The sequence below is a fragment of the Centruroides sculpturatus genome, unplaced genomic scaffold (genome assembly GCF_000671375.1).
Source record: "Centruroides sculpturatus isolate CEXI.00-Female unplaced genomic scaffold, Cexi_2.0 scaffold25, whole genome shotgun sequence".
Taxonomy (NCBI): domain Eukaryota; kingdom Metazoa; phylum Arthropoda; class Arachnida; order Scorpiones; family Buthidae; genus Centruroides; species Centruroides sculpturatus.
Window position 1 is genome coordinate 1,244,030 of NW_019384428.1, and position 18,066 is coordinate 1,262,095.

An 18,066-nucleotide genomic window follows, 5' to 3' on the forward strand; every position below is an offset into this window, starting at 1 on the left:
TACTTAAAAAATTGAAATAAAAATCAAATTTTTATAGGAAATAATTTCGAAAAATATATTATTAAAGATTTTTTAAATGATTATAAAACTTTTATATCTATCTAAAAGGAAAATTTAAAATTAAATAGGAAATTATTAGAATTGAAATAATAATAATAATAAACTATATACATATGTGTGCTTTATTCCGAAATAATAGAACTCCAATTAGATGAACATTTTAAAATATTTTTATTTTTTTATTACTGAATTTTTAAAAGAAAAAAAAATCCACTTTGATAAGTGACGTCATCAGCACTTATCGTCGGTAGAAGGCGCTGATTGCTGTTTTAGGCAGACGATCGTCTAGCATCTGAACGAAGAGCATCGTTTGGTTATCTCTCGCCTTTTAGAAATGACGGTGTTCCTCGAACCACTTCCATGTTGGAATATAAATTCAATAGGAACTCGCCGAATATAATACCAGGTAAATAATCGGATGTCAGTTTGATTTCTTTCTACAAATTTCATCCTTAAAGCTAAGCCTTTTATCAAAAAAAGTAATGTTTTGTTGTTAATAATTTCCTTACGAAAAATTCGCCCTTAATTCATAAATATAATACAGTATATATGCCTATATGTTTTAAAATCTAATATGATTGCATTTAGTATAACCTATATATTGAAATATTAAGAAAAAGTACGATATTGTTAATACAAAAATTGCTGTTTAAGCTGTTTGTGATATAAAATTAATTCTAAAAATAACATTTTAAGGTAGAGTTTATTAGATCATAATTAATATCCAGAAATGAGTAACTTAATAATTTTGCGCTGCTGTTTGGTAAAGCTTTCATTAAAATGCTATTCTTGAATAGACTGGATTTGAAGTACACCTGGCATCCCGTACAGTGAATAAATTTATCTAATTTCTCATGCCGTTTTTATAGTAAAATAACAATAACAACAATACTAATCTTATGTTTTTAGTATTAATAAATAAATATAATTTTATATTAACAATAAAGATTACTTAAATAATTTATACAGAAGACATCTTATAAAGTACTAATTGTAAATCTTAATTATTCTATAGATTTTATTTTAAATAACATTGTTATTTTTGTTTTAAACATTTACCTTATTAAATTCCAATACAAGTTTTATCAAATAAATATACTTTTTCATATAAAAAATTTTTAAGATAACTTAAAATAAATTTTCGAATTAAAATTTAAAAGATTACAATTTTAAACCTAAAATATAGCAGCCAAATAATATCTGTTTATACAGTAGTTTAAGTGCTGCAATTAAATTTAGTTTATTCGGTTTATAAGTATCAATTAATTATTAATAGTTTTAAAGTGTGTCGTCCGTATATGTGGAAGTTGGAAAAAATATGAAATAATGAATAATGTTTGTAAATGTTACAAATAAATCTGCCAAATATTAAACACACACACACACACACACACACACACACACACACACACACACACACACACACAAGGCTCTATATATATATATATATGTCTGTGTGTGTATTGTGTACCTATGTTAAAAAATTAAGTTTTTATTATTTTCATTGTCTTGGTTTGTTAAAAAATAAAAATGGATGAAATGAAATTCAATTTAAAATGATTAATCTTTTATTTTTCATTTTATCATCTCTTAAAAAAGTTTAAATATTTGGAACCGGATACGAATGAAATGATGCTTATAAAATTGTGAGTTTATCGACATTGTAACATAAATCATAGTCGATATTGGTAAAACATGAATTGATTTTATTGTCACTTGCCATTCTATAATTTCCTTTTGTCATTTATCTATTTGGCGGTTTAGTTATTCAACCAACTGGAAATCTTTAAATGAAAGATAAATTACTATAAACATTTTCAATTATAATTAAGTAAGAAAAGATTTATAAAACGAATGTCAATTTTTTTTTTCTTTCTAGGCTGATAATGCATCAAACTAATCAAGAAAGTGTATCTATAAGAAATACTGAGCATTCAACTAAAAAGAAACCGTTTGATATTTTAACTAATATATTCAGGTGAAATGTTCTTTAAAATATTTTTGTGGAATTATTTATATTTTTAAAATTAATACTCTATAAAACTCATACGTTTCTAATCATAATGTTTCAGAAGTTTATTTTCAAAATTTTTGCGTTTCTACATGACTTTTTAACTTTGTTTGCTTAAACTCAAATTAACAAAATTTATTATTATTATTATGATTAACAGAATTTTAAAAACTTATCCTACATAAAATACAATTTTTACTGTTTATTTTTAATTTTGAATACAATTGAATTAAATTATTTCTTCAAATTTTAAAACTGAAAATTTTATATTAAATTTTTTTTGGTATAATTTTATATGTTTTAATTGAATTTATTGTTATGAGTTTATGATTAAAATAAACATCAATTTGTTTATTTTAACTATATATAATTTGCAACTTTTTAATGTTTATTTTAAAAGTAAAATATTTTATAAATTTTAGTCACTGAAACTAGGGATATTAAACTATATAAAATAAAATCATTTATTAAAAGAGCCATGTAAATGAATATTATCGAATTGTTATAATTTTTCGATAGTATGGTCATGAAATACAGTAAAGCAGGATATAAAGAATTATTATTGTCTTTCCAGTTTTTATGTAATTATACAGTCATATTCTAACGATACGCTGGAAAATTACTTGTGTGACCTAGCGAAATTTAACTATTGACGTTTTTTAGTTATTTACGTAGGCTATTTGTTATATAATTTTCAAAGTAATGAATCATTATAGTAATATGTAACTAAAAATATGATCTTTGTTTTAATATTTTTCATCTTTAACACAATCGAAAGTAATAGTTCTAGAGTTTTTTCCTTCCAACATTCTTTTGATTAAATTTTTCGTTCACTATCAATAACATTTTACTGTTTTACTGAAAAGAAGTCTTTCTAAAGAAATTTAATTTTAGAGCATTTTTAAGCATTAATCAGCTAGCAGTTCATTCTATAACAGGAGTGAGAAGAACTTGCGAGCCACTTTCGTTCCGTGAATACGGATAATATGGTACATTAACGTTTTCAAATTTATAGGCCAACCTGGCAACAGTGTCTTTTTGAGAAATAAATAAAAAAAATAAAAATATATACTAAACGGAATATCTTAAATTTGTATTTTGTTTTCTTATTAATAAAATTAATTATATGTACAAGCTTGTATACATATTACAGTAAATATCATAAAATTGTTTAAGACAATGTTTTCATTATATGCCGTTTTGTTAATCTAAAAAATAATTCTATAAATCACGGAAAACTAAAAAAAACTGGCTCGCGTGTATCTTCGACATTTTATTTGACCTGCTGTTTAAAAATGTTCATCCTGTTCTATAATATAACACGATATGCAATTTTGAACATAGTCTCACTAGTAGTAATAAAATAGAAAGATCCGCTAAATAACAAAATCAATAGATTAGGGTGGTCCTTCAATAAGTGGAAGTAAGTTATTGCCATACCTATGATATAACAAAATAGTTAGATATACAAGAAATAAAAAACATTCTATAATTAACTACATGCTGTGCTTTTACACGTTTAATTTTGTTCTTATTTAACTGTTTATATGGTCATCTAATAATGAGTTTTATTCCTTTGAATGACGAATTCTAGACTAATCTGCGATCTTCTACTTTCACTGATTCAGCATTTAGTTTGGTTCATTTAACAAAATTATCAAGATTGAGAGCAATTCATCGATCTAAATATGAATTAAATTAACAATTGACTAAAGTAAAACATGTTTTAACTTGATGTTTTACAGGTAATAATATGATATCATATTAAAATGTTAGTATTTGCAGGAATTTCTTGAAACCTTAACAAAAATTTTTTCATAAATTCTCAATAAAATTATACTGTATATCATGATATATATAGGGTAAAATCGGGTGAGACGCCTATAGTTTTTATCAACGCATATAAGTCGCTTAACTGTGGGCTTCAGAAGAAGTAAATATATAACGTATATAAGCTAAGTGTTATCTTTTAACAATAGTGAACAAAATTAAAATCTCGACGTAACATAGAGGGAGTAACAAAATGATACTTGTCCGTTTTGAACATTTATCCCATATCTCCGAGAGAGTTGCATAATGCTTAAATGTGAGATATCTATTTTATTTAATACTTAATTTCATCAACATTTTGCGCTTTGTGTACTTTTCACATTCGTTATACTTTTGTAACATACCGTACATTGTACTGTACATGTTTCATGACTATTTTTTCACATTGCGCATCGAATCCAATCGGCTTTACTAGTCTTGATTTTGTGACAATTATATGTCATTTTTTTATTTTGGGTTCCTAACATTGAATTTGATCTGTTTGCTAAATTACTATCTTTATTCTGCGAAGAATGCGATATGGAATGTTAAATTCTTTGCTTGATAATAATTTAGATGATTAGTTGCCTATGTATTGCTTAAGCTGAAAGAACTAAGTCCTGTTCGGACCATTTTCCTCTATTGGCACCATTTTCCCTTCTTTTGTATTCACTAGGCATCTAAAATTAATAATTTTAATTAAGTTCATAATAAAAAATTTCAGAAAAATATGCATTTCTCCCTTAAATCCTATATGCATCTCACCCAAACCATATGGGAGAGAGCATATTACTATGTTTTAGAGTAAAATTATTAAGGATAGCCCTGGTTTTGACTACAATACAACCAACTAAATCTATACTTTCACATAAAACCGAAATATCTCATAAATATGTTCGAATTTCGGAACCTTTCGTATAAATGTAAATGTCACAAAAAATTTATATAGAGATGAAAAACAAACTTATTTTTAACGAAAAATTGGCAACTATTCGAAAAATAATGAAACATAAGAACGTTAAGAATAGTCAGATTAGTCACCATTAAACTGACCAGTGGCTTGTTCTACTGAGTATTATTTGAAGAAACAATCTCTAGGCATCTTACCATGATTTACTCAATATTTTTGGATAGCTTTTTAAAATTTAATATAATCTGGAATGTCTACCTTTAATGAAAATATTTAAGAAGAATAACGAAATACTTGTAATAAAGTTTAAGAAACTTAATGCAGAATTTAATTCAATTTTTTAAAGTTTTTTAAATTCTTGTAACATAGTTTAACACAATTTGAAATTATCTTTTAAAATATATATGCTATATCCATGATAACTATCAATACATAAATATTTTTGATCACTTTAAATTTACACAGGTTGCACCAAATTATACATGAAGATAAACTAATGGAATTTTTTTCTGTTTCTAATTTTCCTTTCTATGTATAATTCAATATTTTGAAAAGGAAATCTTTGATGTGATAAAAATTTTGTTGCTTCTATTTATTGAAATTGGAAGTTTGATTCAAAATGTACTTATAAAATAATGAACAAATACAACGTAAAACGCAAATAAGTGTCTAATAGAATAGAATATATTGATATATGTATATAGGTGTATAACATATATATAAATTCACATTCAGTACGAAAAATCATAAATCGAGTTGTTAATTAAAGTATCTACTTTTTTTAAAATCAGTTTTTCAGTTACTGCTTACATTTTTAAACTATTTTCAGTGGACAAGTTAGGTTTGTTTTCGAAAAATTTATGATTACAGGGTGTTCGAAAATTATCTGTACAATTTTAACTTTTAATGAAGTTTATGATGATACACGTAGGATTATTAAAAAAGAATTTTTAGAATCTGTATTCTAAAAATTTTGGAAAATACATTCCAAACTTTTTTTTTAAACTTTTAAAATTTGTTAACTTTGGAAAATACATTCCAAAGTTTCTTCTATTAAAGTAACAATATTATAAACATTAAATATGTGCATCATTAGTGATTCGCTAGACATTCAGTCGCTTCTCCAAATGCTGTCATGTACTGTACACTACAGAATTTCCACATCAAGGCCAAATCATAAGGTAGAATCCACATCGCAGACGCTGAAAGCCAATGCAGCAGTGTGTGATCTTGCTAAAAAATAATACGTGAATGCAATTTTTTCGGTTGTGGATAGGCAAAGTTTTGCAACAAGTCCAGATAGGTATTGGAGATCACTGTGGATTCATCGAAGAATAGCCAATCACAAAAAACCGTTTAAAGAAAGATTCTCTGTAAAATAACACAATGCGGGAATTTTAACACTTGTTGATTATCTATTATAACAGGCAGTTGTACAGATAATTTTCGGATACTTTGTATTTTAAATTGAACGTAATGTGATTATAATATAACGTAAATAGATATCATATGTACTGTACAAACAGGAAATTTTTCTTATTTATCGTAAAGATTTACAAAGTTTAAATAATCGCTCAAAAATTCGGGAAATAAAAGATAATTTAGAAAATTTATTTGATGATCAAAATAATACAAAGGTAATCTTTATTTGTTTTTTAAATTCGAATAAGTTAGAAGTAAATGGGAAATAAATAGAGAGAGAGATTTTCTGTTCAAGAAATCGCTAATTATATATTGGTTTTTATTCGAATAGATAAAAACGACACACTGGGGTGGACATTTTGTTTAGTTTTCTTTCATCTATACTAAAAGAAATGTTTAATATGGCTCTAAAGACATTCTATTGATATATAATAATGAAATTTATTACAAATCATTGAATTTTATTATTTAGGGTTTATTATATAAGTTAAAACTGAATTCCTAGAGGATACACATTCAAATGATTTAATATAAATTACTATAAACAAGAAATACATCTTGATATTAAAACTACTGGTAGAGTAATATAATTAAAAAAAATAAATTTATTTTCAGAAAAATTGATTTATAAATGAAACCTGCTATAGGAAATTATTTTATTATTAATATATGAATTATAACTTTAACGAATCAGTAACAATTTTTATTGATTTCAAGTATTGATCTGTACTAAAATTTTTGGTTTATAGATTTTATAATGGCTTTGAATAATGCTTTAAACTGAAACAATCAATTTTACAATAAGTCTCTCGATTATGATATGTACAAATTTGATCCTAAACATTTGATTTTACACATGATTCAATCTTTTAAATTGATCTTTTAGTAATTACAATAAATTACTAAAGTATCAACTTAATAAAAATGGATTATTTAATTAAAATAATCAAGTTTTTAAACAAGAATACGTTAATTTGGTGTTAATCGAAATTTTTTATCTAATAGTTTTATTTTATAAATTAGCCTATTAAATTTGATATCTGACGTAAGACTAAATTAATAGAGAAAAATTTTATAAAGTAATTTCAGTATCGAATGATGATAAAATAATTTAAAATTTGGTTAAATGTTTAATATCGAAAAAAAAAACAAAATTAATAAAATAAATTTATCTATTGTTCTTCAATTTAAAATTTTTAAAAATGAATTCAGAATGTTTTGAATGAGGATGCATGCTGAATCTAANATAAAGAGATTATTTTTAATTAATTTTTTTGAAATTCTCAAAAAAATATTTTATTAGTAATATATATCTTCAGAAAGTTTTGTATTTTTTTCAAATATTATTGTTCAATTAAATATACTGGAAATAATTTATTATGGAAATTAATGATTATTCTGTAGGCTGTTTTCTTGTAATAAATTTAACAATTTTTGTTTTTTAATATTCTTTTCCGTGTCTTGAAGGAATTGAAAAGATATGATACAAAATTAAATAGATTCAAACAATTTTGAATATTTAAAATTTTTATGTAATAAAAATACTGTTTGAATTAGTTTATATTTATAAACATATTACGAAAGAAAAAAACTATTCTATGAAAATTGCTAACATTTTCAAATTATTTCAGAATATTTATAAAATAATTTGAATATAATATAATAACCATACAAAAAACAAAAAACGTTTTATAGTTTATATGTTTATTATAAAGCCAAAATCATTTTATCATAAAATTTAAAATAACATATAAATACTGGATCTACATCATAATTGAAACTGCATATGATATTAAAATTATTTCAGTGCAATTAGATAGTTGAAGTAAGAAAATATTAAAAAAATTGCAAATTACTCAGCAATATTAAAATCATATATCTTTAAATTACTTAAATTTCACGAATGGCTTTTCATCAACAATGTCACTTATAAAATTATTTTAATGCAATTTCATACTCATTCATATCCTTATTTATGAAGTTTTGTCAAGCTCCTTATAACACAGAATTTTTATCGAGTTTTGTTTTTAAACAATTCGATTTTAATTGTTATCTATATTCTGACGTTTTTCTTTTCTTATTTTTCTATTATAAATGTAGAAATTTTCTGTTAAAAAATTCAAATATGCCAAAACATGAAAATAAAACAAAACTTATTTTTGTAAATTTATTTGAACTATTTTAATAAACATAATAGTTTAGTAGTAGACTTGCATTGAAGATCTATTTATCTTACTGCAGATCTATTATTTGAGTAAAACAAAAAATTGAAGTCCGATTAGAATTAGGAATTGTCATTGTTAAAGAGAATCATTAGTATATTTAATTTTAGAGCATTTTTAAGCATTAATCAGCTAGCAGTTCATTCTATAACAGGAGTGAGAAGAACTTGCGAGCCACTTTCGTTCCGTGAATACGGATAATATGNGACGTTTTTCTTTTCTTATTTTTCTATTATAAATGTAGAAATTTTCTGTTAAAAAATTCAAATATGCCAAAACATGAAAATAAAACAAAACTTATTTTTGTAAATTTATTTGAACTATTTTAATAAACATAATAGTTTAGTAGTAGACTTGCATTGAAGATCTATTTATCTTACTGCAGATCTATTATTTGAGTAAAACAAAAAATTGAAGTCCGATTAGAATTAGGAATTGTCATTGTTAAAGAGAATCATTAGTATATATAAATTGTTCAAGCAGTCATTTTTCATGTAAACCGAATGAAATGTCGTTTGTACTATATCAAAATATCATTTATATGCATTTCTTAAAATTAGATTGCGCAGACATATATTAATAGTTTCTTTTTCAAAGAAATTTTCTTTACTTTAATATTAGATTTTAGTTCTTAACTTATTGCTTTTCTCTATTTATATAAAGTCATATTTTATTCATATATAAAGTAGTAAGATGTAGAATTTAATGTTGACAAATATTAATTTTATTAATTATTCAGTTTGATTTCATTGATTGCTAGGAAAACTATAATCCTAGTGTAATTTTGTAATTATCATTTATTTATGTATTATTCATTTATCTTGATTTAACTATTTTGCTAAAAGGAATAATTTCATTAAATTTTTAGCCTTAGAGATTCTACAATATAATTAATTTAATTAAACTCGTTTTTTCAATAAAAATATATTTAAGTTAATATAACTTTTTAATTAGCGCATTTTGATTTATTTTGTTTCCCAGTAAAAAGAAGCAACAAATCAAGTTAATTTTATGAATATTAAAAAACTTTCTAAGTATTAAATAGTAACGTTGAACATCCTAATGTCAATGTTAAATAACAGAAAAGAGTAAACTTTAAAGATTTTTTAATGTATAATCAAATTTACAAAATATTGTTACTAGCAGATACAGAATTTTTTCTGTTTTTTCAATGCTGTATAATATTGTGTGAATTAATTTATTTTATTAAAAATATTACAAAGTCGGATAATAAATTGGGCTGAAATTTTGAAATTGTAGATCTATAAATTTCCGCTGTAGTCTGTCTGTTTGTCTGTCTGTCTGTTCGTCTTTTTTTAATCGCAAGAATGATGTTATACAGATGAAATTTCAGACCAGATATGGAAAGAAGCATAAGAGCAGTAGGCCCCGATTAACTATATATATGAACTTTCACTTTCGGCAGGAAATCGCAAGTTATTTCAATTTAAAAATTTCCCCTGAACGGAGATATATAGATGACCGACATGGCTCTTTTGTTATAAAAAAAATGTATGATGTACAGGGGCAGCAAGCCACTAATTTGAGTTGGAGAACATATATTTTAAATTAAATAAATTAAGATTATGATTAAATAATTACTCGTTATAATAATTAAGCATTTACAAAAAATGTGATTTCGAAATTTATTTAAACTATTTTCATTTTCAAAAGGCCGTAATTGCAGCGAAATTATGACAATGGTTTAAATTTAATTTTATTTGTTATACCTTAGATGTATTTATCTTAAATAATTTTATCATTTCAAATTCTCGTTTAAAAGATTAAATAATCATTTTTCGATGTCATTCTAAAAATTTTACATCAATTATTAGTTATTTTAATTTAAAATATGTAAAAGTATGAGATTATATCAGCTATCATTCTCAACTCTCTTTTAAATATTTGATCATTTTTAAGTAGTGTGAAGCAAAATTGGTCATAAGGTCAAAAATTGATTTAAAAAAGCAATAATTAATATCTCATTAAGAGTACTCATAAACTGCTTAAAATATGAGTAGCCTGTAATACATATTATTGTAAAAATTTAATAAAGTAATTAGGAAAAGGATAATACTTTGAAATAAAATTTAATTTTAATGCATTTAGCTTTTGTCTAATAATTAAAGACATATCTTGAGATATTGAGTTNAATTTTAGTCACTGAAACTAGGGATATTAAACTATATAAAATAAAATCATTTATTAAAAGAGCCATGTAAATGAATATTATCGAATTGTTATAATTTTTCGATAGTATGGTCATGAAATACAGTAAAGCAGGATATAAAGAATTATTATTGTCTTTCCAGTTTTTATGTAATTATACAGTCATATTCTAACGATACGCTGGAAAATTACTTGTGTGACCTAGCGAAATTTAACTATTGACGTTTTTTAGTTATTTACGTAGGCTATTTGTTATATAATTTTCAAAGTAATGAATCATTATAGTAATATGTAACTAAAAATATGATCTTTGTTTTAATATTTTTCATCTTTAACACAATCGAAAGTAATAGTTCTAGAGTTTTTTCCTTCCAACATTCTTTTGATTAAATTTTTCGTTCACTATCAATAACATTTTACTGTTTTACTGAAAAGAAGTCTTTCTAAAGAAATTTAATTTTAGAGCATTTTTAAGCATTAATCAGCTAGCAGTTCATTCTATAACAGGAGTGAGAAGAACTTGCGAGCCACTTTCGTTCCGTGAATACGGATAATATGGTACATTAACGTTTTCAAATTTATAGGCCAACCTGGCAACAGTGTCTTTTTGAGAAATAAATAAAAAAAATAAAAATATATACTAAACGGAATATCTTAAATTTGTATTTTGTTTTCTTATTAATAAAATTAATTATATGTACAAGCTTGTATACATATTACAGTAAATATCATAAAATTGTTTAAGACAATGTTTTCATTATATGCCGTTTTGTTAATCTAAAAAATAATTCTATAAATCACGGAAAACTAAAAAAAACTGGCTCGCGTGTATCTTCGACATTTTATTTGACCTGCTGTTTAAAAATGTTCATCCTGTTCTATAATATAACACGATATGCAATTTTGAACATAGTCTCACTAGTAGTAATAAAATAGAAAGATCCGCTAAATAACAAAATCAATAGATTAGGGTGGTCCTTCAATAAGTGGAAGTAAGTTATTGCCATACCTATGATATAACAAAATAGTTAGATATACAAGAAATAAAAAACATTCTATAATTAACTACATGCTGTGCTTTTACACGTTTAATTTTGTTCTTATTTAACTGTTTATATGGTCATCTAATAATGAGTTTTATTCCTTTGAATGACGAATTCTAGACTAATCTGCGATCTTCTACTTTCACTGATTCAGCATTTAGTTTGGTTCATTTAACAAAATTATCAAGATTGAGAGCAATTCATCGATCTAAATATGAATTAAATTAACAATTGACTAAAGTAAAACATGTTTTAACTTGATGTTTTACAGGTAATAATATGATATCATATTAAAATGTTAGTATTTGCAGGAATTTCTTGAAACCTTAACAAAAATTTTTTCATAAATTCTCAATAAAATTATACTGTATATCATGATATATATAGGGTAAAATCGGGTGAGACGCCTATAGTTTTTATCAACGCATATAAGTCGCTTAACTGTGGGCTTCAGAAGAAGTAAATATATAACGTATATAAGCTAAGTGTTATCTTTTAACAATAGTGAACAAAATTAAAATCTCGACGTAACATAGAGGGAGTAACAAAATGATACTTGTCCGTTTTGAACATTTATCCCATATCTCCGAGAGAGTTGCATAATGCTTAAATGTGAGATATCTATTTTATTTAATACTTAATTTCATCAACATTTTGCGCTTTGTGTACTTTTCACATTCGTTATACTTTTGTAACATACCGTACATTGTACTGTACATGTTTCATGACTATTTTTTCACATTGCGCATCGAATCCAATCGGCTTTACTAGTCTTGATTTTGTGACAATTATATGTCATTTTTTTATTTTGGGTTCCTAACATTGAATTTGATCTGTTTGCTAAATTACTATCTTTATTCTGCGAAGAATGCGATATGGAATGTTAAATTCTTTGCTTGATAATAATTTAGATGATTAGTTGCCTATGTATTGCTTAAGCTGAAAGAACTAAGTCCTGTTCGGACCATTTTCCTCTATTGGCACCATTTTCCCTTCTTTTGTATTCACTAGGCATCTAAAATTAATAATTTTAATTAAGTTCATAATAAAAAATTTCAGAAAAATATGCATTTCTCCCTTAAATCCTATATGCATCTCACCCAAACCATATGGGAGAGAGCATATTACTATGTTTTAGAGTAAAATTATTAAGGATAGCCCTGGTTTTGACTACAATACAACCAACTAAATCTATACTTTCACATAAAACCGAAATATCTCATAAATATGTTCGAATTTCGGAACCTTTCGTATAAATGTAAATGTCACAAAAAATTTATATAGAGATGAAAAACAAACTTATTTTTAACGAAAAATTGGCAACTATTCGAAAAATAATGAAACATAAGAACGTTAAGAATAGTCAGATTAGTCACCATTAAACTGACCAGTGGCTTGTTCTACTGAGTATTATTTGAAGAAACAATCTCTAGGCATCTTACCATGATTTACTCAATATTTTTGGATAGCTTTTTAAAATTTAATATAATCTGGAATGTCTACCTTTAATGAAAATATTTAAGAAGAATAACGAAATACTTGTAATAAAGTTTAAGAAACTTAATGCAGAATTTAATTCAATTTTTTAAAGTTTTTTAAATTCTTGTAACATAGTTTAACACAATTTGAAATTATCTTTTAAAATATATATGCTATATCCATGATAACTATCAATACATAAATATTTTTGATCACTTTAAATTTACACAGGTTGCACCAAATTATACATGAAGATAAACTAATGGAATTTTTTTCTGTTTCTAATTTTCCTTTCTATGTATAATTCAATATTTTGAAAAGGAAATCTTTGATGTGATAAAAATTTTGTTGCTTCTATTTATTGAAATTGGAAGTTTGATTCAAAATGTACTTATAAAATAATGAACAAATACAACGTAAAACGCAAATAAGTGTCTAATAGAATAGAATATATTGATATATGTATATAGGTGTATAACATATATATAAATTCACATTCAGTACGAAAAATCATAAATCGAGTTGTTAATTAAAGTATCTACTTTTTTTAAAATCAGTTTTTCAGTTACTGCTTACATTTTTAAACTATTTTCAGTGGACAAGTTAGGTTTGTTTTCGAAAAATTTATGATTACAGGGTGTTCGAAAATTATCTGTACAATTTTAACTTTTAATGAAGTTTATGATGATACACGTAGGATTATTAAAAAAGAATTTTTAGAATCTGTATTCTAAAAATTTTGGAAAATACATTCCAAACTTTTTTTTTAAACTTTTAAAATTTGTTAACTTTGGAAAATACATTCCAAAGTTTCTTCTATTAAAGTAACAATATTATAAACATTAAATATGTGCATCATTAGTGATTCGCTAGACATTCAGTCGCTTCTCCAAATGCTGTCATGTACTGTACACTACAGAATTTCCACATCAAGGCCAAATCATAAGGTAGAATCCACATCGCAGACGCTGAAAGCCAATGCAGCAGTGTGTGATCTTGCTAAAAAATAATACGTGAATGCAATTTTTTCGGTTGTGGATAGGCAAAGTTTTGCAACAAGTCCAGATAGGTATTGGAGATCACTGTGGATTCATCGAAGAATAGCCAATCACAAAAAACCGTTTAAAGAAAGATTCTCTGTAAAATAACACAATGCGGGAATTTTAACACTTGTTGATTATCTATTATAACAGGCAGTTGTACAGATAATTTTCGGATACTTTGTATTTTAAATTGAACGTAATGTGATTATAATATAACGTAAATAGATATCATATGTACTGTACAAACAGGAAATTTTTCTTATTTATCGTAAAGATTTACAAAGTTTAAATAATCGCTCAAAAATTCGGGAAATAAAAGATAATTTAGAAAATTTATTTGATGATCAAAATAATACAAAGGTAATCTTTATTTGTTTTTTAAATTCGAATAAGTTAGAAGTAAATGGGAAATAAATAGAGAGAGAGATTTTCTGTTCAAGAAATCGCTAATTATATATTGGTTTTTATTCGAATAGATAAAAACGACACACTGGGGTGGACATTTTGTTTAGTTTTCTTTCATCTATACTAAAAGAAATGTTTAATATGGCTCTAAAGACATTCTATTGATATATAATAATGAAATTTATTACAAATCATTGAATTTTATTATTTAGGGTTTATTATATAAGTTAAAACTGAATTCCTAGAGGATACACATTCAAATGATTTAATATAAATTACTATAAACAAGAAATACATCTTGATATTAAAACTACTGGTAGAGTAATATAATTAAAAAAAATAAATTTATTTTCAGAAAAATTGATTTATAAATGAAACCTGCTATAGGAAATTATTTTATTATTAATATATGAATTATAACTTTAACGAATCAGTAACAATTTTTATTGATTTCAAGTATTGATCTGTACTAAAATTTTTGGTTTATAGATTTTATAATGGCTTTGAATAATGCTTTAAACTGAAACAATCAATTTTACAATAAGTCTCTCGATTATGATATGTACAAATTTGATCCTAAACATTTGATTTTACACATGATTCAATCTTTTAAATTGATCTTTTAGTAATTACAATAAATTACTAAAGTATCAACTTAATAAAAATGGATTATTTAATTAAAATAATCAAGTTTTTAAACAAGAATACGTTAATTTGGTGTTAATCGAAATTTTTTATCTAATAGTTTTATTTTATAAATTAGCCTATTAAATTTGATATCTGACGTAAGACTAAATTAATAGAGAAAAATTTTATAAAGTAATTTCAGTATCGAATGATGATAAAATAATTTAAAATTTGGTTAAATGTTTAATATCGAAAAAAAAAACAAAATTAATAAAATAAATTTATCTATTGTTCTTCAATTTAAAATTTTTAAAAATGAATTCAGAATGTTTTGAATGAGGATGCATGCTGAATCTAACAATTCTTAAAAATGTCAAAAACATTGTATGGACAAAATTTTTATTTTTTAAATTAGAAATATATCGTATGTCATGAAAAAGTACAAGAATTCAATATTCATTATTTCAATTAAATTAGGAAATTGGAGTAGGAAAATTAAATAATGCCGATAGAAAAATATGGCTACAAGTTAAGATAGTGATATATAAACGACGATATTTCTCGTTATTTTTGGTCAAAATGTATTTGTTTCAAATTTGGAATAAAATTTAGAAGTTTTTTTAATATTCAGATTTTTATAATTTTAAAATAATTTAAATATGTAACAAACTATTATAATTAATAATTTATCTTATTATATACTTAAATTAATATGAATTATGTTTGAGTGAAATCTTTACATTTAAACAAAGATTTCTGATAATATTGCAAAGATAAAAAATCTTAAATGATCATTTTTTGATCACGTATATTTTTAAAAGACTATCATTTGTGCACAGGTAGTATAAGTATTTTGATATAGTATTATTATTAATTTTTTAAACAGTTTTATTATTTTTAAACTTAATTTTATAAATTAACGAAATTAATTTAGTAATAAATTTTCGAATTTTCATTATAAAATTTTGTCGTTTCACGTAAATTGTTCAGATAAGCTGCTGCTATTTAAAATACATTCTAAATAAATTAATATTATATTATCTTTAAGGTTATTCAGATGTTTGAGGAAATATTGTGATATCTCTAAAAATTATAAGTTAATCTTCATTCATAATATTTGACATCATTTTTAAACAGATTTTTATTCTTTAGACTCTGATGATGATATAAATTTATATATACGATATATACATCATGGGAGTCCGCATAAAATTTTTCAAGAAAGTAAAGGAGGCAAATAATTACGCCTATTAATTTTTATGCAATTATTTAAGTTTTGGGAGTTTTTCACAAGTAAATTAAAGAATACAGTATTGCATCAATGTGTCCTATAGTCGAGGGTGTAAGATTACATACGAGTATCTCAATCACTTTTACGATTATAATTTGTGGAATTTTTTACTCGATTCCAGCGAGGCAAGTACGGACGTGCAAGATTTATATATATATATATACACACACACACACACACATATATATATATACTTAGGAAATTATTTATTACTGATTACTGAAAGTTATACCAAAGAGATCTTATGTTTATGACAATGAAATTTCATTAACTTATTGTAATGTTAAACAAAAATTATATAAATTTATTTTTAACTATTTTTAGTTGTTTAATATAATTTACTTCCTAAATTCTTCCAACTTTGCTGCCGCTGATAATTCTGTCACTTCATTCATAGCTATTTCCTTTTCTAACCAAGCAAAAAATTCACAAACAGCAACTGCATCTTTAACCTACAGATATTAATCTATGATTAAAAATAATATTAATTTACAATAAAATTGAAGTATTGAATTAAAACTACTCATGATAACTTTTTGTTCATTTTCTTTTTGAAAACTTTATATTTTATTTTGACTTAAATAGAAAAATTTTAAACTTATTAGAATTTATTTAATAATAAAATATTAAAAACTGTAAAAATTACTGATTTTAAGACATTATAATTCCATTTATATTAAAAAAAACTAATTATTATGTATAGTAAAAGTAATTCTAAAAAGCATGAGAATTGCAAATCTAAAACCTATTATATAGTGTCCCACATAAAATTTGACTCACTTGCTGGAAATGGTACAAATGAATTTAGGTAAAGTCTGGGGCTACTTATGGGAGGTGATATGGGTCTTGGATCCCTCAGAAGCTTTAGGAATGAAATTTAAACTAGTAATCTAAAAAATTCTTAAACAACAAATCTAAAATTACATTTTATTAATGAATAACTCATTATCAATCAATTAGTTATACTATGTGACTGTGGATTGTTCAAGAAGGTCTTAGTTTTAATATTGAGTTTGTTTTCAAAATTTCCTTCTAGTTTCATCATAAACATTCTAGAACAGTGTATCTCAACCTCTAACAAATTGTCGCTCCCTTTAATAAAACTGTTACGTAGTATCGCCCCTTCACTTCAAAATTCTGATGCTGAGGGCCAAGGCTAACACCAAATTTGTAATGCATCGAATAGACTAGTGATTAGTATAATGTTATTTGTTTATTAACCCGCTTAACGTCCGGACCTGAGATAACTCGGGCAGGTTACATAGTATTACAAAACAAACTGTCTTTTGAACCCTCTGAATTTTTTTTTTTTTGATTTTTGGATGTTTTTTAAGTCTCCAAATTTTTTAAAAAAATTTTATCACGATTTTAATCTACCTTTAATGACGCACGACTAATGCTTAATTGTTTCTTATGGGATTTTTTTAATCAAATTTCATTCATCGTTCTAAAGTTCTAGTGCACAGATTTTACTTTGGTAAAGTTATTTAAAGGTAGTTTCTGATGTCAAAAACGACCTCCAATAGTTTTTTAATTTTTTAATTAATAGATTTTATTATATATATGTTTAATTAA

At 24.3% G+C, this 18,066-nt stretch overlaps 1 protein-coding gene across 2 annotated transcripts in view; it reads left to right on the plus strand.

Moving 5' to 3' along the window:
* The first annotated feature begins 319 nt into the window (after positions 1-319).
* The window catches only part of LOC111619657, a 126,462-nt gene continuing 108,715 nt past the window's right edge, over positions 320-18,066 (plus strand). For both annotated transcript variants that reach the window (XM_023361423.1, XM_023361422.1), the window contains exons 1-2: positions 320-466; positions 1,940-2,038. In XM_023361423.1, coding sequence (XP_023217191.1) covers positions 1,947-2,038 — 92 coding nt within the window. In that variant the 5' untranslated portion in view covers positions 320-466; positions 1,940-1,946. The remainder of the gene's footprint in view (positions 467-1,939; positions 2,039-18,066) is intronic.